A 26832-nucleotide genomic window follows, 5' to 3' on the forward strand; every position below is an offset into this window, starting at 1 on the left:
AGGCACCCATAGTTTTTTATGGGTTTTTGGGCTATGTGGCCATGGTCTATAACAGTTTGTTCCTGTTTCAGGTTAGCATTCTCTGAAGATGCCAGCCACAGATGCTGGCGAAACATCAGGAATAAACTCTTATAAAACATGGCCACATAGCCAAAAAAACCCCACAAAAAACTAAAGCTGACAACAGTCACACTGGATGACCTAGACATTCCTAGAGAGAACATATTAGATCCATGAATAATCACATCCACAAAAATCAAATCCGCAAATGTGGAGTACCAACTGTTGATGTTAGTAGGGATGGGAGCTCTGTGCCCACTTCTTTTATTGCCATCCAGCCCTGCTTTGCGAGCCACAATTCATATGCACTTGCAAAGAAAACAGGAATTTTTAAATCTTCTGTATGTGGTTATCAGACCTGTGGTTCAAGTGGATTGCACTTGTGGCATCTTTTTCGCTCTGCCACTGAAGCTTAATTAATTTCCTACCATTCTAACCTAAGAGAATTATATATATTTGTTGTCCTATTCCCCTTTCTAATGAATGGTAGTCCTTTCCATGTCAGGACATAGATGGATTCAGTCATTACTTTGAAAGTCAAATTCTGTCATTTGCAGTGGGATCCTGGTTATGAGGTGTACTAATATCCTTGTTCCTGCTTTTATAAGCAGGTTTCGGGGCTTGGGGTTTTTGTTGTTGTTGTTGTTGTTGTTGTTGTTTTGTGGGAGGGACTCTTATGTATATCATGGTTTTCAGAAGGACTCCATCCAGCTCTCCCTGAGGGTTTTTACTGTGAAAATAAACTGTGTACAAGATTGAAACTAGATGACTCTTCCTTCAAAATCCTGCTATTATATATGTATATATATAGTAGATGCCAATCTTATCAATGAATAGACTGGGAGATTTTCTGACTCAGGAGAGTTCTCGCAGTTTATGTCTTTTTGGTTGCTGTTTATAATATTGTATTCACCCTTTGGACTTCTTTGGAGCCTACTGCTCGTATTTCAGTTGTATCTGTTTTGGGAACAGTGTGCATTGGGTGCAGTGTTACAGATATGCTAAGTAATATGTTTCTTGGCTACTCCAGGATTCTGTCACAGTAATGTTCTAGCCTAGCTCTCAGATATACTCTTTTCACAGGGCCAAAGCACAGAAATACTGCAAGCATTTTGTCTCTAAGCTAAACAGAAGTGGAAGATTTTATGTAGATTTGGTGTGTGTGTATGTTGTGAGACTTCCCATATTCTTTGGAGAAAACTGCGAGTAGCTGCAAGCAAGGAAGTTGTTTTGATTGAAATTAGGTCCAGGTTCTTGGCTTTTCCTCTTTCTATGAGGCTAAAGTCTACATTCTGTTAAACTGGGGCTAAACTGTACCTTTTGCTGTTGGGTGTTTACTCAAACTTAAATTTCATCTGTGCCTGTTTGTGGTTTCTAGATGTTATAAAATCCTGATAGATTTAATGGAGACCATCAGAAGCAGTGTGATTATATTTTATATTTAAAGATTATATTTTAGCTGCTACATTAGGTTTGGGGGCTTGGGGGGGTTCTTTTGGACTCTTACGTGTATCACAGTTTTAGCTGCTGCATAGGCAGATGTCCTATTCTAGAATGGAAGAGGGAGTATGTGTGTCCATGAAACACAAGGACACATTGCTTGAAAGACACAGGGAACTGCTTTATCAAAGGATATTGTGATAATGCTATTGACAGGATTTACAGTCCTCAGATCATATGGAAGTAAACAATCTGGGTTTCTAATTTCCAGAGTGCATAGAGCAACTGACATTAGATGTTAGGAATTGTATCTAAAACGTATTTATAATTCCTATATCTTATATACTTGAACTGGAGAAACTATAGGGTTCAAATCCAATGTTCCAGTTTTTAAATGCTGATACAACCTTTTGTGAGGAACACAGAGGAATGAACCTGTGGTTCATGTTACAAATTTAGATACGTTCTACACAAATGATGCCTCAACAACGGGTATAATTCTTTACTTATCTCATACTTGTGGCAAGACATTTAAAAAAACCAAACACCTTGCCCATGAGATAATTAGGCAGCTTGTCAGCCTTGATGAGAGTTTTGCATTTGCAAGAAGGATCTATGGATATAGAAATTTTGAATGGTCTGTTTTTGATCAGTCAGCCTCTTTTGTACTTGTAGTGTGTGTGTGTATGAAAGAGAGAGAGCTGCTTTAGAAAGGGAAAAGCCATAGATTGTTTGTGCAGAGACATTTTGTGCAAATTGCAAAAACTGACAGCAGAAAAAGTGATCTTGGTTTGTTCTTGAGTTGGAGACCAGAAAACTCATGGGGTTTTAAAAACATCTTAATAGGCTTTGTCAAGATAGTAACTTGTCTTATCAAGAATGAGTACTGAGCAAACTTCTTCACATCTTTAGCCTGGGCACTGAGTAAAATAGTAATGACTACGAATTGTGAATCATGAGCCATTCCAGGCTACATAGTTCAACGCCTGTCTTTAATGAGCAGTGTCTACCTCCTCTGCCCTTTCTAGAGATGCTAATACATATTTCCAGTATTGCAGTATTTCATAGATGAAAACCAGGACACATGTGGCCAAATAACATCACACAGTGTGGTTAAGACAGCAAAAGTTATTAAGGAGGAAGCACACGAGCTAAGATAGGCTGCAGCAATTTGCTTTTGCTTGAGTCCACTGGGAAGGGCAAAATCCTGCCACCTCTCCTTTCCTCCCTGCTGAATTAATTGAGTACAACTTTTGCAGCTATTGAACAAAGGGGGAAAGGGGGAAGAGGAGAGAGGAACTGGAGGTTTTTAATAGCAGCTGGAAAGGTGGGAGGGCAGAGGATCAATTGGGACTGTCCCTGCTGAATTAGAACAGTTGGGTGGTATGTTATGAGAGATTGCAGAAATTACTTTTTTGGGTTACAACTCCCAGAAACTTCCAGCCAGCATGGATATTGTTCCAGGAATTCTGGAAGTTGTGTTCCAAAAATAATGTTTCCAAGTGCTGAATAGAAATGCCAACTGCCATGAAATGATCTTCTACTATAATCATATATGTGAGATGCTTTGAAGCCTCAAAAGAATAGTTGTTAATAGTAATTATTTTACCTTGCTTGTTGAGATCAAAGTGTGCATTATGTGGGAGATCCATGACTGGATCTATCAGTTATTTATTTTGTTAATGAATGCATCCATTGGGATTGCCAATTTTATTGGAGTGGAGATAGAAGTGTTTAATCATTCCCTTCTTGATTTTCTAATCCAAATCACTCTCTCAAATCTTCTTATTTGCTCAGGATGGGGAAAAATATTACACAGTGAACTACATTTAATTTTTTTAAAAGGAAAATGTTGGAAGAGCCACCCGCAGGTCTCATGTGTAATGTGTAACTTGGCCTTAAGACTATTTGGAAGAAGTGTTCCCCTTAACCATGACTACTGCTTCATTCTAAGCAGCCTGTTTGGCTGCAGCTGCTTGAGGGTCTTTCCTCAAGGAATTCAGGAAGGTTCACTGCAAACATACGAGCGCATGGAGCATTCCATGTCTATTTTGAAACCGTCAGAGTTGAAAATTTATCAAGCTGTATAAAAATAACAGCAGAACTTTGTGCCAAAGGAGTTTAAATGAGACCATACAGAAAATATTAGCACTACCATTTGTAGATGTTTCAAAGTCCTGTAAGACACAGGCGCAGAGGTTCTGTCAGAAATGATATATTGTTAAGCCATAGCAGTTCAAAGAGATTGGTGTGAACTTGAAATGCAAAAACCTAGTGTATGTAATTATCCTAAAATCACTTTATTTTCTAAGGTGAGGTAATAGCAAATTCTTATCTGGCATACATAGAACAAAGGTGGCAAACCGAGGTTTCCTATTGATTTTACACTTGGATACAACCAGTGCTTACTCCATTGTTGTTGTTGTTGTTGTTGTGTGCCTCTGAGTAATTTTTGACTTATGGTGACCCAAGGCGGACCTGTCATAGGGTTTGTTGACAAGTCTCTTTTGAGAGGTTTTGCCATTGCCACCCTTTGTGACTGAGAGAGACTTTGACTTCCCCAAGGGCACCCACTGAGTATTTATGCTCAAGCAGGGACTCCTGTACTTGCAGACATATCTTTGTCATAAACATAGTCAAACACATGTGCAAGTACATTGTCAAAGTCATGTGCATTCACATGTTGCTACATTCACATTTTAAGTACAGTATATTGCAGAGTTAAAAAGAAATCCAAAAGCAGTCCCTAAACAAAAAAATGTGTATTAATCTCACTTGCATTGGAAATGCTCTGGTTGAAAAAATATATAGGGGCTAAACAGACCTGCTTGAAGCACCTGCGTGGGGGCAGTGTGGGGGCACACCCCATGCCAACATCCTGCCACCCGCCTGAACCTCACAGTGGGCAGCATCATGGTGCTCCTTTGGCACAGCATTTAAATGCTGCACGCCGAAAGAAGTACCAAAAACTGCCGCCATGGCAGCAGAGTTGCCTTTTTGTTGGCTCTAAAAGGAGCATCATTTTGCTGCCTCTTTTTAAACTGGCAAATTGCCACAGCCCCAATCTGACACTGAAATGGGTGGCGGGATGCCGCTCTATCGGGGCCATCTGTTTTGCCCCATAGTAAAAGAACCCAAGAAAGCTTTTTTTAAAAAAAGTTTAAAAACCTTTGAACATTAAAGCATACAGAATCTATCAAGGCAAACCAGCTGTCCCAAACCTTTTCTGTAGTGCTGTTCCTGTTTTTGCTCTTTTGCTAACTGAAAGGGTATTAGAGCATAGTGTGCCTGGTTCTAAGTTGCCAAGGTTATTCAAGAATTTGAAGTAGATGATCTAGTGAAAGGTAAGCATAATCCTGAAATTGCAATCCTGGATGTGATTGTAGGAAGCAAGGCCCTGTGACTACATTATGGCATACTTCTGTATTGGATTCCTCTTCCTTTGTAGGGGCTTTCCAATCATAAATCTTTTGAGAAGGGATGAATTTGAAATGGAGTGAAGAAAATAGTCAAGATTTATCCAGTGTATCAATATTAGTTACGCACTTTCATTAATTTTCCTAGAATGAGGGGGATAGTAGAGATGTAAAATATTCAGGCCTTGTTATATAAGATAGACAGGTTATTTCGGTTTGCAAACAGACCATTCAAAACCTATTAATAGTTTCATGTCATTTTATGATTAGAATAGCAAAAGTTTCTGAGTTACCACTCAGCATGAAGATTTCCCTTCAGCACCAGTAGAGCGAAAAGCCCCACAAGCATGGATGTGTGGAATCTAGTGGAGAGGGATGGAGGAGGTTTAATCTGGCAAAGAAGGCTGTGCTAACATCCAGGAGAGAGAGAGAGAGAGAGAGAGAGAGAGAGTGTGTATCTTGCTTGGGCACTAACTGGGACCCAATCAATACATTAGGAAGCCTTATTGCACACACACCACTGCCTTTTCACAATTGCCAGGAAACATTTGTGCATGAAAATCTGGGATAGTTTTTTGTGGTTTTTTTCGGGCTATGTGGCTGTGTTCTGGAAGAATTTATTCCTGACATTTCGCTTGCATCTGTGGATGGTATCTTCAGAGAATGCTGGCATGGAAATGAGTGGGGTATATATACAGTGTGACCCTTGGTTGGAAGGAAGTGATTTTACATGTTAATCTGTATGTTGGTTTGTTGTTGAATGGCAAGTCTGGGATGCTTCTTTGTTCAACTGAAAAGAATGTATGACTACTCACACAACCAGAGGTTGCATGGGTGTTGATTCTCTGTAAGATCAAGGCTGTATTTCATGGGCATGACCAATTTACTTTAGAACTGGTAGTAACAAAATATTCATGGTTTTATTTTCATTAACTGCACACATTACTGTGAGTATTCAGGCACTATTAATCTGCATTAAAATATTGTCCTTTTGTTCCTGTGATGTTGGTCTAAATACCCTAAAGGCATCAGATCCCATCTGATCTTGAACGCTAAGTAGGGTCTGCTCTGGTTAGCATTTAGATAGGAGACTGCCAACAAATACCAGATGTGAAATATACTTCAGAGGAAGGAACTGGCAAAGCGACCTTCCATATTCTTTGCCTTTAAAATTCATAGGGTCCCCATAAATATGTGTGCTTTAGTTATGTTTTTGACTTTTGTATGTTTTATGTAATTTATACTGTTTTTAACTAAACAATTTTAATTGTAAAGTTTTTAAATGATTTTATCTGTGAGCCGCCTTGGCTCCTTCTCTGGGAGAAAGGTGACATAGAAATGAAATAAATAGATAAGTGACTTGAAGGTGCATGGACACACATACACACATTGTGAAGAGTCAGTAATTGTATATTCCTGAAATATTAATTGTCAATTTGGCTAATAAGTATACTCAGTTAATGAAGATAATTTTATAATTTGAGACATATTGGTTTCATGGACTAATTCCTTTTTCCCCCTTCACTTCTTAAGGCAGCTCTGGGAATAGCCAATCTGATTGTTATGTCCATGGAAAAGGAAGGGATAGCTAAAGAGGAAGCCATCAAAAAGATATGGATGGTTGATTCCAAAGGATTAATTGTCAAGGTAAATAAATTATTATAATGTTTCTCTGTGGTACAGGCTGAAGCAAAATGTACTGTCTGTTATCTAAATGTGTGGGGTTTAGGCTTACCTTGATGGAGCTTAGAACATTCATCTCTCTTCTTCTACATGTATAGTTGTAAGACTTGGATGCATGACCCAATAATGACCATGGTGTTAGGGTCAGAGTAATCTGGGTATATACTTATTCCTTAATTGTCTTTGGTTTTCTTGGAGACATTTACCACTAGTGCTTTGGCAACATTGGCAATTAGTGCTTTTTGGCAACATTTAAAGCAAGCTACCTGAAATGAAGACTAAGAAGGGGAGAGGATAAATTTCTGTCGTATCTTCTATAAAAAGCACATAAATATGCTAAGCACCATAAATCATCTAATATTTACAGCAAAGTCATTTCTAAAAATCTGCAAAGAAATGCTGATATAAAAGATAATTTCCTGCTGATGTTTTACTTTATGTTGCCAGACTTCTGCATAAACTTCAGCTGTGTTGCCTCAAATAACTCTATTTGCATGGCTACCATTTCCCACATACTGTGGTTTTCTATGATATCAACAGTGGCTAGAAATTCAAAGCTGTCTAGAGACTTCATCAGCCATTCTTACCTCATTTCTTCCACATGCTAGAACTAAAACAAAACCATGTATATCTGAAGTGCCAAAAAGAAGCTATATTTTTTAAGGAGGTAATTTTGAGGTACTTTCATATTGCATGCACTGAGAATATTTACACTTTTAGAGAAAAGAAAATTATATTTAGATTTGCTATTAGGTTTTTATGCATCTATTGTAAATTAAGCACCTATTCACACAAACAGTTTATGTCTTCTCTTTCTGCCACATATGCTTGGGAGTACATATCATTCACTCAGGACTTGTATAACTGCACGGATAGGACAGTGTGACCTGAGATTAGTTGTGTTTTCACATAGCACTGTCAAGCTGGAGAATATTTTATGATGTACTTGAGGAACCCAGCCTGCAGAGTTGTTATTGTTGGCTTCAGATGGTCATTGGGTTGCATGAACGAATTTCATGTGATCACTAACTTTTGGCTGTAAATGATAATTGATGTTAACTGATTGCTGTAACTCACGACATTCAGTGTCAATGCTACTGTTATTTCTATGGAATTGGATAGCTGTTTCATTAACATTCCAGGGTGTGTGTGTGTGTGTGTGTTCGTCATTATTTATTTGTTTGTTTGTTTAATGTTTCGTTTAATTTATATCTTTTATTCCTCCCAGCACAGGATTTTATACCTTTTATTTTTCTGTAATTAATATTACCTAGTCTGATCTCCTTGAAATCTAGTCTGGGCCATATCTTTTCCAGAGAATCTGGAAGAATAGCAAATAGGGATAGGAAATACCAACAGAGACATTTTTCTACTCTTCATTTATTCTCTCTTATGTTTTTCTCTCATGCACTAGTATGTGAAGAACATAATTTTGAATTAAAGGAAGCAGAAAGTAGTGAATATGCCTGTCTGTCTAACTATTATCTTGTATTATCTTGCCTTTCCTGTAAGAAGCGTCTAAGAAGATTCATCCCATTTTATTTTCATAACAGTCTTGTTAAGCTGTGCTAGTGACTTGAACACAGGAACCTAAATGGAAATGTTATTGCTGAACAGGTTCTTGAAAACAGATCTGTCCTCCCTGCAGTAAACCTGCAGTTCAGCACATGATACAACTCAGAAAAAATATTTTTCCGTTCATGCCCATTACATATTTCACATGGTGAGCCAGCTGAGTGAGCATGTGCAAGAGTCCAAGTTCCGGTCCTGTTCTCTTTAGTGTCACAAATATGGGCCTGTTACAGACTGCCAAAATAAAGCTGCTTCGGGTCTCTTTGGAGGTATGCTGTTTAAATGATGCATGCATCCTAAGAATCTGGAAGCTGCACCAAAGCTGCCCTCCAGTGCTTAGGAATGGAGTGTGGCTTTGGTGCAACCTCCAGACTCTTAGGACCCACACATCATTTAAATAGCATACCTCCAAAAAGACCTGAAGCAGCTTTATTTTGGCAGTCTGTAACAGGCCATGGTTGTAAAACATAGGATCTTGATTCTTAGCAGGTCTTTGGGAGTCCCCTGTTTGGCCCAAGGTACCCCCATTACAATCCAGGAGCTCATAATCCAATGTTAGTGAACAGCAGCAGCACAAGATGTTTTACATGGAAGTGGTGGAGGGGGGGAAGGGGCTGTTGTTGTGGGTGGAGACAAATTATCCTGGTCAGAGGGTCTTCTGCTGCTTAGAGATAAAAGTTGAGTTGGGCACAGCACATGCACAGCTGCCTCAAGATGAGAAGTGTGGTAGCAGTTGCTCACTCCCTGCTGAGAGGGAGAGAGAAAGTAGTGTACCAGTTTGGAAAGTCTTCATAGGAAGGGTGTGTTCCCCCAGTGAATATATGTAGGCTGTGATGGAAAATTTGCCAAGACTCATCAATACTAGTAACCACTATTCCTTTTCTTGAACCACATGAGAAGAAATGGTACTGCTAGACACACTTCAAATATATAGCAATTAATTTAAGTGTTTTATGCCAAAGTCTGTCAAAGTTTGTGGAGTACGAACAGAAGAATATGAGAAGTGGATTCCCGGGTATGTTAGTAGTGTCACTAGGAAAAAAATGGATTATTGAACCATGTCTATTTTGATGAGAAGGACTTCTGGCAGAAGGTGACTTGCACCTCATGAGGACTGGATAAGAATGTGTTTGGCAGGAATTCTGTATATCTGATAAGGTGGACTTTAAACTAAAACCTCTGTTCATAAAATCATGGAGACAGTATGAAATCATGGGTGACAGAATGAATTCATATACTGGAGACAGTAGCATGAGTGAAGCTGGGACAGCAGTGCAAGTCTAATATGCAAAGAAAATATGTAAGGAATAATATGAAATAAAAGTACAGTAAGGGAACCATTGATGGATATACTGTAGGTTCATGGTCTCTATATACAGTTGCCTTTCTCACGGGCTTGAGGTCTGCGGTCTTCAATACTGACAGGGGGCGACCTCTGTTATTTTCAATGGGGCACGCCCCTTGACATGCATGCTCGTGGGCATATGCCCCACTCAAGCCTATGGGGCTTGAATATTGGCGAGTCTCTGTTTTCATGGGGGGGGGGGGGTCCAAATGGATCCCCAGTGAAAATGGAGGGCCAACTGTATACCAGTACACAAAGTGAGAAACAAACAAGATTAATTTGAATCTTAATATAAGAAATATGATTTTATAAGCACTCCTGGAACCCAGTGAAACAGAAAACATGATTAAAATATGGGGATTGAAGAGTATAACTTATTCAAAAGATGCAGACCAAACAGGATGGAAATGAGGAGTAGCATTATCTGAAAAGGATGAATATACTGTACATTTGAGGAAATCCATTATTACAAACATGGAAAGTCAGTTGAGAGCAACTGAATAAAAATAAGAGTGGAAAGATAGAATGTCAGTCGTGGGAGTATGCTACACTGTTAAGTCAGAAAGATGAATGATGCCTTCCTGGATCAAATTGCTTAATTTTCAAAGAGACATAACAAGATTTCAGTTTCCCTAATATCTGTTGAATGCCAAATTGTCTAATAAATTCCTGACTTGCCTTGCTGACAATTTCATCTTCCATAATGTGGAAAAAGAAATATGGGGATCAGCTATCCAAGGCCTGATCCTCAACAGCAGGGAAGAAGTGCCTGATGAAGTGAAAGCTGTGCAGACCTTGAAATGATCATGCCATCTTTGTTTTGTATGGAAAGGGAACACCAGACATAGACACACACCCTGGAATTTAGACAGACTGATTTTGACAAGTTAAAGAGATAGTAGGAGTGATCCCATGGATAGAAAAACATTATGCAAATGGAGCTCAAGATAGGAGGGAGGTTCTTAAAAGTGAGCTGTTAAAGGCACATGTAAACCATTCATGTGAGCAAGAAAAAAGAGAGGCATCCAAAGAAACTAGAGTGGTGACACAAGAAAATTTCTGATGAGTTCTGAATTAAAATGGAAGGAGTGGCAAACCACCAAGGATGAATGCAAGTTATCAGCCAAAGCTAGGAGGGAGAAAGTCAAGAATGCTAAAGTTTGAAATGAACTTAGGTCCTTATGACACCGTACTGTTATGCCATTTGAAAAAAAAACACCCTATTTTATCTGTGCTTGCTATGATAGCTTGATTGTTGATGCCTTATAATATAATAATAATGATTTATTTATAGCCCGCCCAATCACAAGGAATCCAGGTGGGTTACAACAGTAAAAATAAAGAAAATACAATAAAATACAATAAATAAATAAAATACAATAAAATTAAAGAGAGCGAAGTGAGTACATTCACAGTTAGGCCTGATGGAAGTTGGGCCTCTCTTTTTCACTCCCTCTCAGGTCTGATGATGATGTCATGGAGGGAGGGCTCTTCTTCTTGAGGCAAGGATTTTATTTTAATTAATTTTAATTTAATTCTTCTCATTAAATTTAAGAGAAGAATTGGTGGACAGAGTGACATAAGTCACAGTAAATGGGGAGTAGAACTAGGTAGGGAAGGCCTGCCGGAAGAGATCCGTCTTAAGAGCCTTCTTAAAGGCTGTAAGAGTAGAAATGTCACGGATCTCCTTCGGCAGGTCATTCCATAGCTTCGGAGCTGCGATGGAAAAGGCCCTCTGGGTGACTGAACTTAGCCTAGATTTTATTGGCTGAAGTAGATTCTTCCCCGAGGACCTTAGAGTGCGGGACGGACAGTATGGAAGTAGGCGATCTCTTAAGTATTCTGGACTCAAGCCATGTAGGGCTTTGAAGGTAATCACCAACACCTTGTACCTTGCCCGGAAACTAATTGGCAGCCAGTGAAGGGATTTCAAAACCGGTGTTATGTGATCGGTACGACGAGTACCTGTAATTAACCTGGCTGCCATATTTTGTACAAGTTGAAGTTTCTGAACTTGGCACAAGGGTAGCCCCATGTACAGCGCATTACAGAAGTCCAATCGAGAGGTGACCAGCGCATGTACAACTGTTTCAAGGTCTCCCTGCTCCAGGAAGGGGCACAGCTGGCGTATCAGCCGAAGCTGATAACAAGTGCTCCTGACTGTCGCATCTACCTGAGCTGTCAGGTGAAGCGACGAGTCAAGGAGCACCCCTAAGCTGCGGACAGAGTCTTTCAGGGGAAGTGTGACCCCATCCAGAACTGGCTGACATAATTCCATACCTGGGTTTGGGTTTCCTATAACAAGTACCTCCGTCTTACCTGGATTCAGCTTGAGTCGGTTTTCCCTCATCCAGTCTATTACTGCCCCAAGACAGGCATTCAGAGGAGAGATGCCATCCTTAGTCACTGCATCAGTCTGAGACATAGAGAAATATATTTGGGTGTCATCAGCGTACTGATAACATCCTGCCCCATGTCTCCGGATGATTTTTCCCAGCGGCTTCATGTAAATGTTAAACAGCATAGGAGACAATATTGCGCCCTGGGGTACACCAAATTTTATTTCTCTTTTAGAAGAGCAACTGTCTCCTAGCGCCACCATCTGGAATCTGCCCGAGAGGTAGGACCGGAACCACTGTAGAACAGTGCCTCCGATACCTAACTCTCTCAGGCGTTCCAGAAGGATACCATGATCGATGGTATCGAAGGCCGCTGAGAGGTCTAAGAGCACCAGCAGGGTCACACTTCCCCTGTCGATGCCTAGACGGAGATCATCAACTAAGGCGACCAAGGCCGTCTCAACTCCGTATCCTGCCCTGAATCCGGTTTGAAATGGGTCCAGATAATCAGCTTCATCCAAGACTGCCTGTAGTTGATTGGCAACCGCCCTCTCAATCACCTTGCTCAAGAATGGTAACAACGAGACTGGCCTATAGTTATTTCTATCCAGAGGGTCCAGGGAGGGCTTTTTTAAGAGTGGTCTGACCACTGCCTCCTTAAGACAAGAAGGCAGGGTACCCTCCCTGAAGGATGCATTGATTATATTTTTCAGCATCAGCTTGACTATATCACCCCCCTGGACAGCCAGCCAGGATGGGCAAGGGTCAAGAGGGCAAGTCGTTTTTTTCAGACTACTAAGGAGCTTGTCCACGTCCTCAGTACTTACCGACTCAAATTGATCCAGTCTAACAGTAATGGCGGAGGCGTTGGATGCCTCTCTCATTGCTTCTGACTTAAAGTTGGCATCCAAATCAGCTCTTATCCGAGAGATTTTTATCTGTGAAATAATCATTAAAAGCATTACAGTAAGCTATGGTTGACTCTAATAGAGGGTTCTGGGTGGGAGGCAGTTGTGTTAAACTCCTTACCACCCTGAACAGCTCAGCTGGACGAGATTTCACAGACGCGATAGATGCAGAGTAGAAAGATTTCTTGGCTGCATCTATCGCCATTTGATAGGACCTAAGAAAAGTCCTATGAAGTATCTTATCAGATATGAGTTGAGATTTCAGCCAACGCTTCTCTAGTCGTTGTCCAACCCGCATCATTTGTTTAAGCTCTTCAGTGTACCAAGGGTTACGGTTTTTACTGGGTTGGAACGGATGCTTGGGAGCGATCATGTCTATAGCTCTGGTGATGTTGTTATTCCATAAATTAACCAGAACTTCAACAGAGTCACTGGCACTGCCAACCATAGAACCCCCTAGGGCTTCTTGGAACCTAATGGGTTCCATCAGCCTTCAAGGGCGGACCATTTTAATTGGTCCTCCACCCCTAGAGGGAGGAATAGTAGTCTCCAGACCAACCTTAACCAGGAAATGATCCGTCCATGATAATGCGGAGATACTAGTTATTTCTGCCCATGGATATGCCTGTTCGGTACAGAAGACCACATCAAGAGTATGACCTGCAGAATGCGTGGGCTCAGAGACTATCTGGGAGAGGCCCATGTTTGTCATGAAACCCATGAATTCCCGAGCCGCACCAGTAAGATTAGTCAAATCACTCTTGAGAGGGATGTTGAGGTCACCCAGGACTAACAGCCTAGGCGATTCCAACATCAGCTCTGAGACTAGTTGTGTCAGCTCAGTTAGGGAGTCTGTTACGTTACGGGGTGGGCGATAGACCAACAGAATCCCCAAACTCTCCCTGGTCTTCAAGCGAAGGTAAATGCATTCAATGTGGTTTAATGCACGGATAGGTATCCTGGTTAAAGTGAGATTGTTTTTATGGATTATGGCTACGCCTCCCCCCTGCCCGCTTCCCCTTATCTGCTCATTGACAGAGTACCCGGCCGGAAGGGCCTGAGCCCAGGTTACAGAGCTATCTGCTCTAAGCCAGGTCTCTGTGATACATGCCAGGTCAGCATTGTGATCTATCAGTAAGTCATAGATGATACGGAACTTATTCTTCACTGACCTGGCATTACATAAGAGCAGGGAAAGGTTTGGCGAATGGTTAGGCATGCTCTCCAGATCTTTTGGGGTAGCAGGGCGAATGGAAGGCGGAATAGATATCAGACATCTATCACGTCTTCTTTTGTAATGACCTTTTGCCCTGCTAATGCCATATCTTCCATTGCCCTGCACAACTTGAATTGCTGCTCCGTTGAAGACATCTAATCCCTCCCCTGAAACATACATTGATGGATATATATCTTGATTGACCTCAAGACCCTCCATCTAACCAGTGTCTCGGAGTCCCCTAAATAGTCTACAATCGATCTATTGTGACTTTTTAAGCCTTATATTGTAATAGTGTGATCTGCAGTTTTTTCATCTGCACCAATGCTGTTATCACCACTCCATGACTTGCCTTATGCTTCATGATTGGTTTGCATCCATATATATATTTTTAAATATATAGCTATTTATCACACCTATTACTGCCCAAATCATCATGGTCTGGTAGCACAGGTCATACCATCCCCCATCATTTTTGATATTTTTCTCCTGTGAAAAACAAAATTCCTTGTCACACTAGTCAGTTGTTTCAAATTGCCCTATTCAAAAACACTTCACCTGTACTCATTCAGCCATAATAACATGACTACACCACATCATTACAATGCACACAACACTTGTCAGATCTTAGATTGTGAGAGACAAGACAGAATGAAACATGTACCACACTATTCCTCATCATCTTTTATATTTTTTCCTGTGAAAAATAAAAAAAATTTATTACACTAGTCAGTTATTTCAGGTTGTCCTGTTCAAGAAACACTTCTCTTGTACACATTAAGCTGTAATAATGCTATTATAAAATGTCAGGGCACTGTTACAGCATTACCATAAAAAATAAATAATTAAAAATAAATTTAAAAAGTAATTCTGTGGTGTTAGCACTGTGGCACCACAGGAAAGCAGTGGAGAAATTTTTGGAAAACACCCCCATGCAGTAAAAGCATCTGACTAGTTAACAGGCCAGAATCACAGCATTACTGCACTATAACATCAAACCATTATGTATTTTTTAAAAACAGAATAAATCTGAAAAGGATTTTAAAAGGGTAGAGTACTGAAAATCCAACTTTTTCATGGAAAATCATGTCCTCCTCACTCAACACTGTAAGTAGTCTGAGATTTCTCTGCTGCTGATTTCCTTAGGAACACCCAAGAGAGGGACAATCAGATCATATCCATACTCACAATACAGTCACTAATTGATTATTCCTATGGAATTTAATGATATGATCGTGTTAGTCTGTAGAATCAGTATGTAGAGAGATCTTGTAGCACCTTTGAGACTAACTGAAAGAAAGAAGTTGGGTTTTGTAGAGTAAAGTCTACTTCCTTGGATGCATTTTGTGGAGTGGAAACCAGGGACAGACATATATGTGCCATTGGTATGTAGGAATGTCAATTCAAATTCAAAATCCTTTGTGTACAGAAATGAAGTGGCAAGTCCAGTTTTAACTATGGTCATTTGTGAACAAAGGCATTGGGAATCCTAGTTGACATTCACACATATCAATGGCATATATGTCTGTGGCTTAAGATATTACTGTTGTGTGCCTTCAATAATAATAATAATGATTATTATGTTTATTTATATTCCACCTCTCCCTATGGGTTGAGGTGGGTTACAAAACAGACAGCTATCATTTAAATACATAATACATATAAAACCCACATAAATTTAATTATTCCCTCCTTCTTCCTCCCTCCCTTAAAACAGAATTAAACAAATCAAGAACAATATATAAAAAAGTTAACATTAGATAAAAGGTAAACATTCAAGTCATTCCGACAGGATGATGTACAAATAGGATCCCTCACATGGGACCTATGGATCCCATGCATTATCTATTGTTGTCTTTGGCTCTTTACAGACTGGCCTGAAAGGCCAGCATCGGGGCAGAGTCGGGGCATAGCATCCTCATAACACATGTCCGATTCCGCCCCCCCCAGGGTGCCCTGACACCAGGGCGGGTTACAGACCGCCCATTTGGGGTGGGCTGTACCTGCCCCTTTCCCCCGTGTATCGGGGCCTCAGTGGTCAGAACGGCAGCCGCTGAGGCCCCGATCCGCCACTTTTCAGGCTGCGGGGAAGCGGCAAAATGCCGCTTCCCCGCAGCTTGAAAAGGCGTGTCCCTGGGGCTTCAAGCCCCAAGGACACCCCGCGGCGGCGGGGAGGAGGAGAAAGAGGCTGCTTGACCTCTTTCTCCTTTGGTCCGCTGGGCGCAGCCGTGTGAAGGCTGCATCCAGCGGACCAAACCAGGAAGGAGCTCCGAAACGGAGCTCCTTCCTGCTTCGCGGAAAGGGCGCACTAAGCGCCCTGGCACAGAGCGAGGACGTCACATCTGTGCCGCCCTGTATAGAGGCGGCGCGGTCGTGACATCCTCATGGTGGCGGCCGTATGGAACGGCCGCCGCCATTTTGTACATGCGGAGCGCACACTAGGGTTAGGGGGTGCGGAAGCACTGCCCCTTTCTAACCCTAGTGCGCACTCCGCACGCACAAACCGGCCCGTCTGTAACGGGCCCGTGTTCCACTCCAGATGACGCATCACCAAAGGAGCGCCATATAGCCACACTGCCACGGCTTTGGCACCCTTGAAAGACTGGATTGGGGCCTCAGTGTGAGCCCCAATCCGGCTAGGAAAGAGGCGGCTAGTGTGGTCTGTTTAGCCCCTTTGTGTGCCTTCAAATCATTTCCAACTTATGGCAACCCTAAGGTAAGGTGAAATTTGTTCTGAGAGGGTTTGCCTTTGTCTTCCTCTGAGAAACTGACGTGCCCAAGGTCACCTAGTGGCTTTCCATGGTTGAGCTATCTCATTAGGTTTGTGAGGAATGTTAAAAATAACAAAGTGGGTTCTTTGGCTATAATTACAGCAAGAAGAAGAACAAGGAATGATAAATCCAGTGCAAGGAAAAGATAGAGAAATGTTAGTAGTTAATAGAAAACTCAACTTCTGTTTTGCTTCTTTGTTCTTCCACAAAGGGAAACTATGCTTGATCAGGCAAGAATAAATTTAAATTATGAAGGGAAAGGGGATTCAGGCATGGTAGGTAGATAATATTGGTGGCACTAGAAGACATAACCACTCAAAACATATCAAAGCCTTCACCATCTGACAAATTTCATTCCATGCTGCTAACTGAATGTGCAATGTAATTTCCAACCATCAGTCTGTAATTTTTGCAAATTTTGGGACAAGTTACATGCTGGAAGACTGAAAATATCCCCATCTTCCAGAGAGGAGAAGAGGACCTGGGCAAGTCATTCTGATGAAGAAAATTAGAAAATGGTGAGATTTTAGCAAAGGCCTAAATATTCTAAAGGCAACATGTCCCATCTGATATTGGAAGCTAAGTAGGGTCATCCCTGATTAGTACCTGGATGGGAGATCGCCAATGAATACCAGGTGATGTAGGCTATATTTCAGAGGCAGGAACTGGCAAACTATCTCTGAATATTCTTTGCCTAAGAAAACCTTGTGAAATTCATGAAGTTGCCATAACTCGACAGTCAACCTGAAGGCGCATGCACATGCACACACACACACACACACACGTAGAGGGAGAACAAATTGCACTTTTGAGAGAAAGATGCTGGGGTGATGGGTATACATGGTCTGAATAGTTTAGCAATGTTTTGCTTAAATTTTTTTCAATGAAATAAATAGGTCATACTGTATATGCTTATGAGATGGTGGTGGGACATTTTTGTGGCTTTTTTAAATAAATGTTTTATGCGTTTCCTTAGGCTTAAAATCTGAGTCATGCATACTTAGAGTGTTTGAAATGGCAATGTTATTAGCTCAATCGCTTTGCACTAAAATGGGTCTTCATGAGCATGTCAAAAAGTAATCAAAAGAACTGTGGTCTAAAGAGGCTATGAATTTCCATTCTGGCCACAAAAGTAAACCAGGTGCACATATGTGTGAATAGCTCAGTAATAACAGTCCTAAGAAAATGCCTGTAACCCAGAGAAATTCATTTACCTAACTTTAAAGTCCAGTAATTGACTCACAGAAAATGTGAGAAGAGAAGCGGCTCATAAAAGATAGCTATCTCCCCATAAATCAAGCATGAGTCAGAAGCTGGAATACTGTAGCAGTATAGCAACATATTTATTGCTAGCCACGTGAGAGACCCATGCAACATCTTGTGGTCTTCCTGGAGCCATCTACTGCTGCAAATAATATATTGCCTTCTATTGTTTAAATACCAAGACTCGTGGTTACTGACTAGGGGAGAAAGCGAGAAAGAGAACAAAAGCAATGAGGTAATTTGTATCACCACAGCACAAACCTAGGAACTTTTGTGTATTCATGTGTGTGTATAATAGAAACTGAAAAAAATGATCATATGTTTGGACTGCTTTGAAAAGTCTTGTTCTCTCAATTGCATCATAAAGTTGGACATTTTCATGTTTATAAAATGCACATTAAATATTTGTGACCGATTTGAGGGGTGGGATTGAATGGTACTATATTCCTCCATATAACCTTTGCACATTAAAATAAAAGTGCTGCTGAAAGGTACTTAAATTATATTTGCTTTGAAAGTATGCAGCCATCCTTAGTATTATTACATTACTACATACTATTAATTAATAACATTATTATTACTGCTTCAGTTTGAATAATGGTAACAGTAAATAGCTGTTTCTCCAGCTTTATTTGAGTATCCAGAAGTGAACTGTCATTGAAATAGATATTTACTGGGATGAATACTGAAGCCCAAAACGTTGGGGCGGGAGTCAAACATGCTGTTTTCACCATGTCTTTTGGGGTTATCTGTGGTTTGTAATATGAGGGATAACTTGACCTTATTGGGTGCTAGATTGCAGTTTTCTCCTCCTACACAACTGTCCCTACTTCTGAAGCTATTCCCAGTTCCCATGCTTTCAGGCCTAAGGTGGTGCGTGTGAGTCAGAGAGCCCTACTCAGTCATCCCAAAGGAACTTGGATGGTTCCCAGTATCTGAAGGAAAATCCAAAGAAGCAACCCAGTTAAGAAAAGAATACAGTTCTGTTTTATAATAAGCATGGAGGTGGAAGATAAACCTTTTAAAGGTGAAACAGTCTAGCAACTGGGGCATAAACAGAAGAAGAAGAGCACAAACTGCTAAGTTCTTAATGGTGATGCCTCTTATCCAATAATAGGTAAAACTAGATTTCCACCACTTGTGTTTGTATATGTATTTGTACTTTTTTCGGATCCCCTAGTTACAGATGCTGTACTATATGCCTTCCACAGGATAATATACTGTTCTCTCTGTCCAGTGATTGTAAAAGAAATATGCAAATCTCTTATGAGTGGTGTGATGAATTATCAAGGAAGTGTAAGCACTCTCTGTATGTGGACTGTGAAGTCGAAGGCTTTCATGGCCGGCATCCATAGTTTTTGTGGTTTTTCAGGTTATGTGGCCATGTTCTAAAAGAGTTTATTCCTGATGTTTCACCAGTATCTGTGGCTGGCATCTTCAGAGAATCTGCCAAAACAAGAATCTGAAGATGCCAGCCACAGATGCTGGCAAAATGTCAGGAATAAACTCTTCTAGAACATGGCCACATAGCCCAAAAACCCCACAAAAAACTATGTATGTGGATTGTTTTAGGACAAAGTGTCAACCTGTCCTTAACTTACCCGTCAGTGTTCTAGAGAGAATTGTCTTTATTTCTTTGGCAGCACCCATTTAGAATAATTTTGTAGCATCATCACAAAGCAGTTGTGGCATTTACACAAGTTAAACTGTTTTCATTAAGCTTCATTTTGATTAGAAGAACTGGGAATTTTTAAAAAATATCAAAACAATCAGAAATGTGTAGATGCATATCTCCCTCAAAACACTATACTTCCAAACGATGGCAAAAATTACTAATGAAATATCTCTTATCTGTATTTGGTGAAAACCTAATTTTTTTAAAAAAAGTCATATTTGTAACATGCAGCAAGTATGTTTAAGTTGACTAGCTGCTAAGAACAGAGAAGACACATGTTTTTGAAGTACAATTGAGACCTTTCATTGTAACAGAAAACAAAAATGCAAGTCTGTATTTCTTTACTCAATTAATTCTTTTATAATTTAGGGTCGAGCTTCGCTTACAACTGAAAAACAACGGTTTGCCCATCAGCATGAGGAGATGAAAAATCTAGAGGACATTGTTAATAAAATTAAGCCAACTGCTCTTATAGGTAACATATATATTTGCATCTATATCTATCTATCGATTCATCTAACACTTGCCATTTTATTTTGTACACACACACACACACTGTGGATATGTATGAACTTTAGAAAAGATTTTGAACACCATAAATACAGAGATACTGAACCTGTGATCCATAAAACATTCAAGGATCTTGTGTCAGCAGCTATAAAATAGTTGCCTTCAATTTTTCAAACTATGTGAAATTAGTTTTTAAAAAATCAGTATTAGGAAGAATTATAAATTTGAGTGAATTTATTAACCTGTCCCTATGCTTATCCTTGTCCTTTCAGGTTGTGCCTCATATATTTAGGATAGTTGGTACCTCCATCCTCCCCATTCTTTTCAAATTCTGCACCACCCATGGCATTTAGAATAGAACGTGCAAATTTCAATCTTCATCATTATATACAGTGTCCTGCAGAAGTATTCATTCCCCTTTAACATTTCATTTTGGTCTCTTACAATCTAGAATTAGATTTCATTGTTCTTGTTACCACTCCATCCATGGTATAACTATTACCTGGATGCTCCACAAAGCTGAGCTTTATGGAAGAATGGCAAAGGAAAAAAACATTTTTGAAACAAACTCATATCAAAGCCTGTTTGGAGTATGCAAAAAGTCATACGGGAAACCTAGCAAACACGTGGGAAAGGTTCTCTTATCTGAAGAAACAAAAACAGGACCTTTTGACCTTTCCACACTTGCATTATATCTCCAATATCTGTATATGGTTGTGAAAGATGGACAGTGAAGAAAGCTGATAGAAAAAGCATCAAGTCATTTGAAATGTGCTGGAAGAGGGTTCTGTGGGTATCATGGACTGCCAGAAAGACAAATAAATGGATGCTAGAACAAATGCAGCATGAACTCAAGAAGCCGAATTGACTGAGACTGTTGTACTTTGGACATATCATGAGAAGATACGACTCACTAGAAAAGAAAATGATACTTGGCAAAATAGAAGGCAGTAGTAAAAGAGGAAGACCACATTACAAATGGATAGATGCTATCAAGGAAACCACAGCCCTGAATTTGCAAGACCTGAGCAGGGCTGTTGATGGCAGAGTAACGTTGAGATCTCTCATTGATAAGGTTGCAATAAGTCTAAGTCGTCTGAACAACATTTAGCAACAACCAAAACACTATGGTGCCATCCTTTTAGTTAGTCTCAACTACAGCAGACGTATTCAATTAACTATTGAATAGTGAATCAACCGCAGGTAGATCTGATTGAATCAGTGGATCTGCTCTAGTCGAGAATAACAGAATTTAGGCTTATGTGTGGCACAGAGCCAACAACATTTATTTACCTGAGAATATATCCTCAATAATGAAGCATGATAGTAGCATTATTATTTTGTGGCGATGCTTTTCCATAGCAGGAATTGGAAAACTGCTCAGGATCTAGGGCAAGATGGATGTAACAAAAAACAGGAGAACCTTTTCCAGTTTCCAAGAGACTTGGGATTTTCTACCAGGACAGTGATGTCAAGCACACAGGTAACAGTGGGGTGGAGTGAAAGGTCTTAAAATGGCCCAATCAAACCCCAGACCTCAGTCTGATTGGGAATCTGCAGCAACACTTGCATGCAGTTTTTTTTTTTACCAATGTCACCCATCCAACCTGACAGAGTTGGAGCACATTTGAGAAGACGGATGAGCAAGAACTGAGGTAGCCAGTTATACAAAGCTGATGGGAAACTACCCAAGAAGACTCACAGCTTTAATTGCTATAAAAGATGTTTTTACCACTTAGGGAAGGGTGAAACCAACAAGTACCAGTTTGTTTTTGTTTAGTTTACATTTGTGACCACACAAAAAATATTTTGCACATTCACAGTGTAAATGGAGTGGTAACGAAGCCAATTAAATCCATTTCAATTCCAGGTTGTAACACAACAAAATATGGAAATGTCGAAATGGTATTATGTTTTGCAGTATACACAGCACAGGAGAGATGTGCTGTGTAAACAAAAAAAGACTAATCAAATCTGATAAGTGTGTGTAAGTATGAGAGAAAGAGATTAATGGTTTAAAACCTCTCCATGCATACCTAGGATTGCTATGTTGTCTGATATTTCCCAAGGTTTTCATTAAACTTGAGTCTCAGCAAATGCCATATATGGAGCCTTGCTAGACACTGCTCAGGAAGAGGATTTGTTATTATTGGACTGAGAACAGAAACAATTATTTTAATACGACAATAAAAGTAGCCATAAAGCATAAGTAAAATTATATTTTCTAATTTATTTTTGGCTGGAAATGGTTGTCATTTCCCCCATTAACTGTCTTGAAGAAACATCACATAAAACCTAGACCAAATGAGCCAATACCTTTTGTTTAAACCAATTAGTCTTTAAAAATGTTAGGAACCAACCTTTGAACTGTACATTATTTGAGATGTTTTAAGAATTCAGAGCAAAAAGCAAAACAAAATTACTCCCTTCAAAAAAATAAAAAAATAAAACCCAGTAATAAAGAAAGATTACATTCTCAAGCTGGTATGAATTTGACTGAGTCTAGAGCTATTTTTACACATCTGCTCAAAGTATATAATACAGATTAATTAAATTTGTGATTATTTCAGATTCTTAAATGTCTCAGTCTGTACATAGTCCACTGGAGACATGACCTCCATTTAAATGACAAACTGTACAGTGAGTCTCATTGCAGTTTCTATAGGACACTAGTGGATTATGCCACTTGTCTATGAGTGATTTAAGCCAAGATTCCTCTTTTCTCAGAAGACATTGGAAGCCATAGTCAGGTTGTGAAATCAAATATTGGCAAGCCTGTTGAACAGCGAGAAATTTGAGGAACACCTTCATCTATTGCAAATATGTTTACATTTTGTAAATAGTATAAGTAATTAGAAATAAAAATAAATGAATTACTTTTTGGTAACACAGCTGCAAATATTTTGCAACTGCATTGTCTGAAACACCAATGCAATGTTGCTGCAAATCTACTGTATATAAAATCTCATTTTGTGGATGATATTTAAATTCTAAACATTTCATGCTGGCAAAGGAAATCTAGCAACAGAAATCTTAGGCCTTCTGAGAGTTTTACACAGTATTGGCAAAGACAGTGGTTAATAGTTTTTTGTGGGTTTTGAGGGCTATGTAGCTGTCTTCCCACAAAAAACTATGGATGCTGGCTGTGAAAGCCTTCGACTTCACAGTGGTTAATATTCTTAACAAAATCACAAATCTTCTTAATTTGTGTGCCAGAAATGTCCCACAATACTTTTTCTGTGCAAGGCTTTTTTGACAGTATACTCTGATTGCTTCCATATTGTTGGATGATTTTTTACATTCTCTCTTCCCCTCATTAGATAGATAGAATTTCCTAGGTCTCATTCCCACTTACAAATAAATCAGTTTGTGATCCGAATCGATGGATTGATTCGATAACGGAGCATGGTTCACACTTCATTTGCTCAGATCACATTTTCTTGTTGTTAAATAACCAACTTCTTGTTCACATTGACCAATGATTTGATTCCAAAGGGACCCTCTGCAGCGGATGATCATCTGATTACATCATTAAAAAAATTGATTTGGATCCACATCCTATTCACACTTGTGCTGAATCGATTTGTTGCAAAAGACAGAAAAAGTGAGCATCAAAAAGAAGTGTGTTAAATGGGTCTAGTGCATTCCCCCCTCTCAACACCGCTTCAGCAATTCAGCTCAAGTGCAAACAAGGGTCTTTTAAACCACTTCAAACCAGTTTGCAAAGCGGTTTAAAACATAATGGGAATGAGGCCCAGTATGCAAACCCTCTATCTCCCCTCATTCAAACATCCCATTTGCTCCTACTGAATCACAGGACAATAACTTTGCAAATTGGTAAACTAACCATGTGATTCAGGTCATACACCCTTTTGGGAAGTATTCTCTCTCACACAAGAAGATTTTCTCCTGCCCTGTTGGATTCCCCAGCTTCTTCCTCTCTCAACATTTTTTTTTGAAAGATGGTGAGATAAAGATTTCTTCTTTATCTAAACTATCCATTAGTTAGATTAGTATATACCTTCTATTTATATATAGATTAAAGCCATTAGTAAACTTTTGTTTAAACTGCAAACTACTTGTGTTGTTTTTTGAATCAGTCTCAGTTCTTAGAGAAGCATAGTTAGACAAGACACAGTTCTGCAACTCTGCTGATTTAAAGCTAGAGCCTAACAGCCTTGGCTTTGATATTTTTAATATTTAAATATTTTTACTTTCTTAACAAAGGCTGAAGCCGTAGGAAACCTGAATTGTCCTACATATATTTGCAGTGGGAAAATTTCATTACTGTATTATACAGGTTGAATATGCCTTATCTGGAAATCCTAAATAATCAAAAATTATCTGCATGGATGGCTAAGATAGTCCCCTCATTGTTTTCTGATGTTTCAGTGTACACACACTTTGCTTCATGCACAACATTATTAAAAAATAATGTATATAAAATTACCTTCAGGCTTTTTGTATAAGCTTTATATGAAACATAAATGAATTTCATGTTTAGACCTGTGTCCCATCTCCAAGATATCTCATTATATACAAATACACACACACACACGTATTCCAAAATCCAAATAAATAAATAATAAAATTCAAAATCTAAAACACTTCTGGGGCCAAACATTTCAGATAAGAGATACTCAGCCTGTATAGGACATCTTAGTGAAAGCAATAAGAAAAAGTGAAATCTGCCCTTTATTAAGAGAGGTATGACATTTGTTCAAGCATGTCAGGCAGTGCATAATTATTTCCTATAATCTCATGCCGCTCTATTTTATATGATCACAGTGGAATTGCAGTTTATAGCCAACAAGGAGATGCTGTCAAAAATGGTAGCTTTTTGACAAGATTGCCCTTTGTTAATGAAGAGGCTGTTAATTTGTTGTTAACATCTTGAAATTAACAGGTTGTTTATTTCTTCATCCCCATCCCATGTAAATGACTGATATGAGTACGGTCATGATGTTCCAAGTGTGAGCTACTTTGGGGCAGCATCTCAGTGTCGTTTGTAAACTGTAGTTCAGTCTACAGTTTCCTATCTTCAGCTATTCAGAAATCATTATGTCTGATTAGCAATTTGTATATTTTTAAGTATGGACCAGCAAGAAGAAGGAAATAACCGTAGTAAAATGAATACAGTTACAAACCATTTGACATTGTTTGTAACACTCACTGAAAATCTTTAGAGGCGTATGAAGAAAAATGGTATTCCAAAGCAGAATCTTTTACTTTTTCTATCTTCCTTAGGGGTTGCTGCCATTGGTGGAGCATTTACGAAAAATATCATCATGGCTATGGCTTCATTCAACAAGCGGCCAATAATTTTTGCCCTGAGTAACCCAACTAGCAAAGCAGAATGCTCTGCTGAGGATTGCTACCATCTAACTGAGGTAAGGCAAGAAAGTTTATTTATACTTAGCTGGAAATAATACACAAGGATTTATCAGCAGCCAGGTAGAGTAATGAGATGTTAATTTATATATTTTTTTAAAATAAGGTATTTAAACCCTCATGCTCTGTAGATAAGATTTCAAAAATGAAGGCTCTGTCTATGTGTTACCTCTAACATTATTTTTTAAAGGTAGTCACTGGAAACGAACATGTGACCATCAGAAAGTCATATTACTTGGCAAAATCCAGTAGTTTTCAACTGAAAATGCTGTGTAAGCAATGAGAATTTAAATTCCATTTAACACAGGGCAATTCATGGAGAAAATAAGATTTGAACTTGAGTCTCTTTAGTCTCAGTGTAATGTTTTGGAACTAATAGAGTTCCTCTCTAACAAGTGGAAAAGAAAACCAAAAAGAAGATTTTCTTTTTCTCCTCCATCACCTTGCCCAAAAATGGAAATTTGATATTGCTCTTTAGTTGTTTAAGTCCAGAGGGTCCAGGAGGACTTTTTTTTTTTTGCCCAGAAGTGGTCATATCACTGCTTCTTTTAAGCAAAATGAAAAACATCCCTCCCAGAGAGATGCATTAATAATATGTTGTAGCTGAGATGTGACTGCATCTCCTTTCTGGATGACTAGCCAAATAGTTACTAGCTTGCCCATATGTGGAGTACTCACCAATTGAAACTGATCCAGTGCAATCCTGCTCACAGAGTTGCTGGACACTGCATTGCCAACTAAGTCAGCTCTTATCTGAGATATTGAAATGATCATTAAAGGCATCATAATAAACTGCTGAGGGCTCTAGAATTGGATTCACAGGCAAAGTCGCCTGAGTCAGACCCCTCACTATCCTAAATAATTCAGCAGGACATAAGTTCAAAGATGCAGTATGTACAGAGAAGAAGGCTTTCTTTGCTGCATGTATTGTCACTTTATAGGAAGGAAGGTGTTCTCTGTATCATAGAATCATAGAGTTGGAAGAGACCACAAGGGCCATCCAGTCCAACCCCCTGCCATGCAAGAAATCACAATCAAAAGATCTCCGACAGATGGCCATCCAGTCTCTGTTTGAAGACCTCTAATGAAGGAGACTCCACTACACTCTGAGAGAGTTTGTTCCACTGTCGAACAGCCCTTACTGTCAGGAAGTTCATGTCGTGTCAGATATAAGCCAGGCTTTCCACCATCTGTCATCATTCCTGTTTTAGCTGCCTGAGGTGTTCGGTGAACCGAGGAGCCC

The 26832-nt window shown here is 39.5% G+C and overlaps 1 protein-coding gene across 3 annotated transcripts in view; it reads left to right on the forward strand.

The window, feature by feature from the left end:
- Window positions 1–26832, forward strand: part of LOC121917378 (NADP-dependent malic enzyme-like) — a 165998-nt gene that overhangs the window by 119800 nt on the left and 19366 nt on the right. For 2 of the 3 annotated variants that reach the window (XM_042443308.1, XM_042443310.1), the window contains 3 exons: window positions 6450–6563; window positions 20058–20163; window positions 25446–25588. In XM_042443308.1, the coding sequence (XP_042299242.1) occupies window positions 6450–6563; window positions 20058–20163; window positions 25446–25588 (363 nt within the window). The remainder of the gene's footprint in view (window positions 1–6449; window positions 6564–20057; window positions 20164–25445; window positions 25589–26832) is intronic. The other variant, XM_042443309.1, reaches the window with a different exon arrangement.

Source organism: Sceloporus undulatus, unplaced genomic scaffold (assembly GCF_019175285.1).
Source record: "Sceloporus undulatus isolate JIND9_A2432 ecotype Alabama unplaced genomic scaffold, SceUnd_v1.1 scaffold_16, whole genome shotgun sequence".
NCBI lineage: Eukaryota > Metazoa > Chordata > Lepidosauria > Squamata > Phrynosomatidae > Sceloporus > Sceloporus undulatus.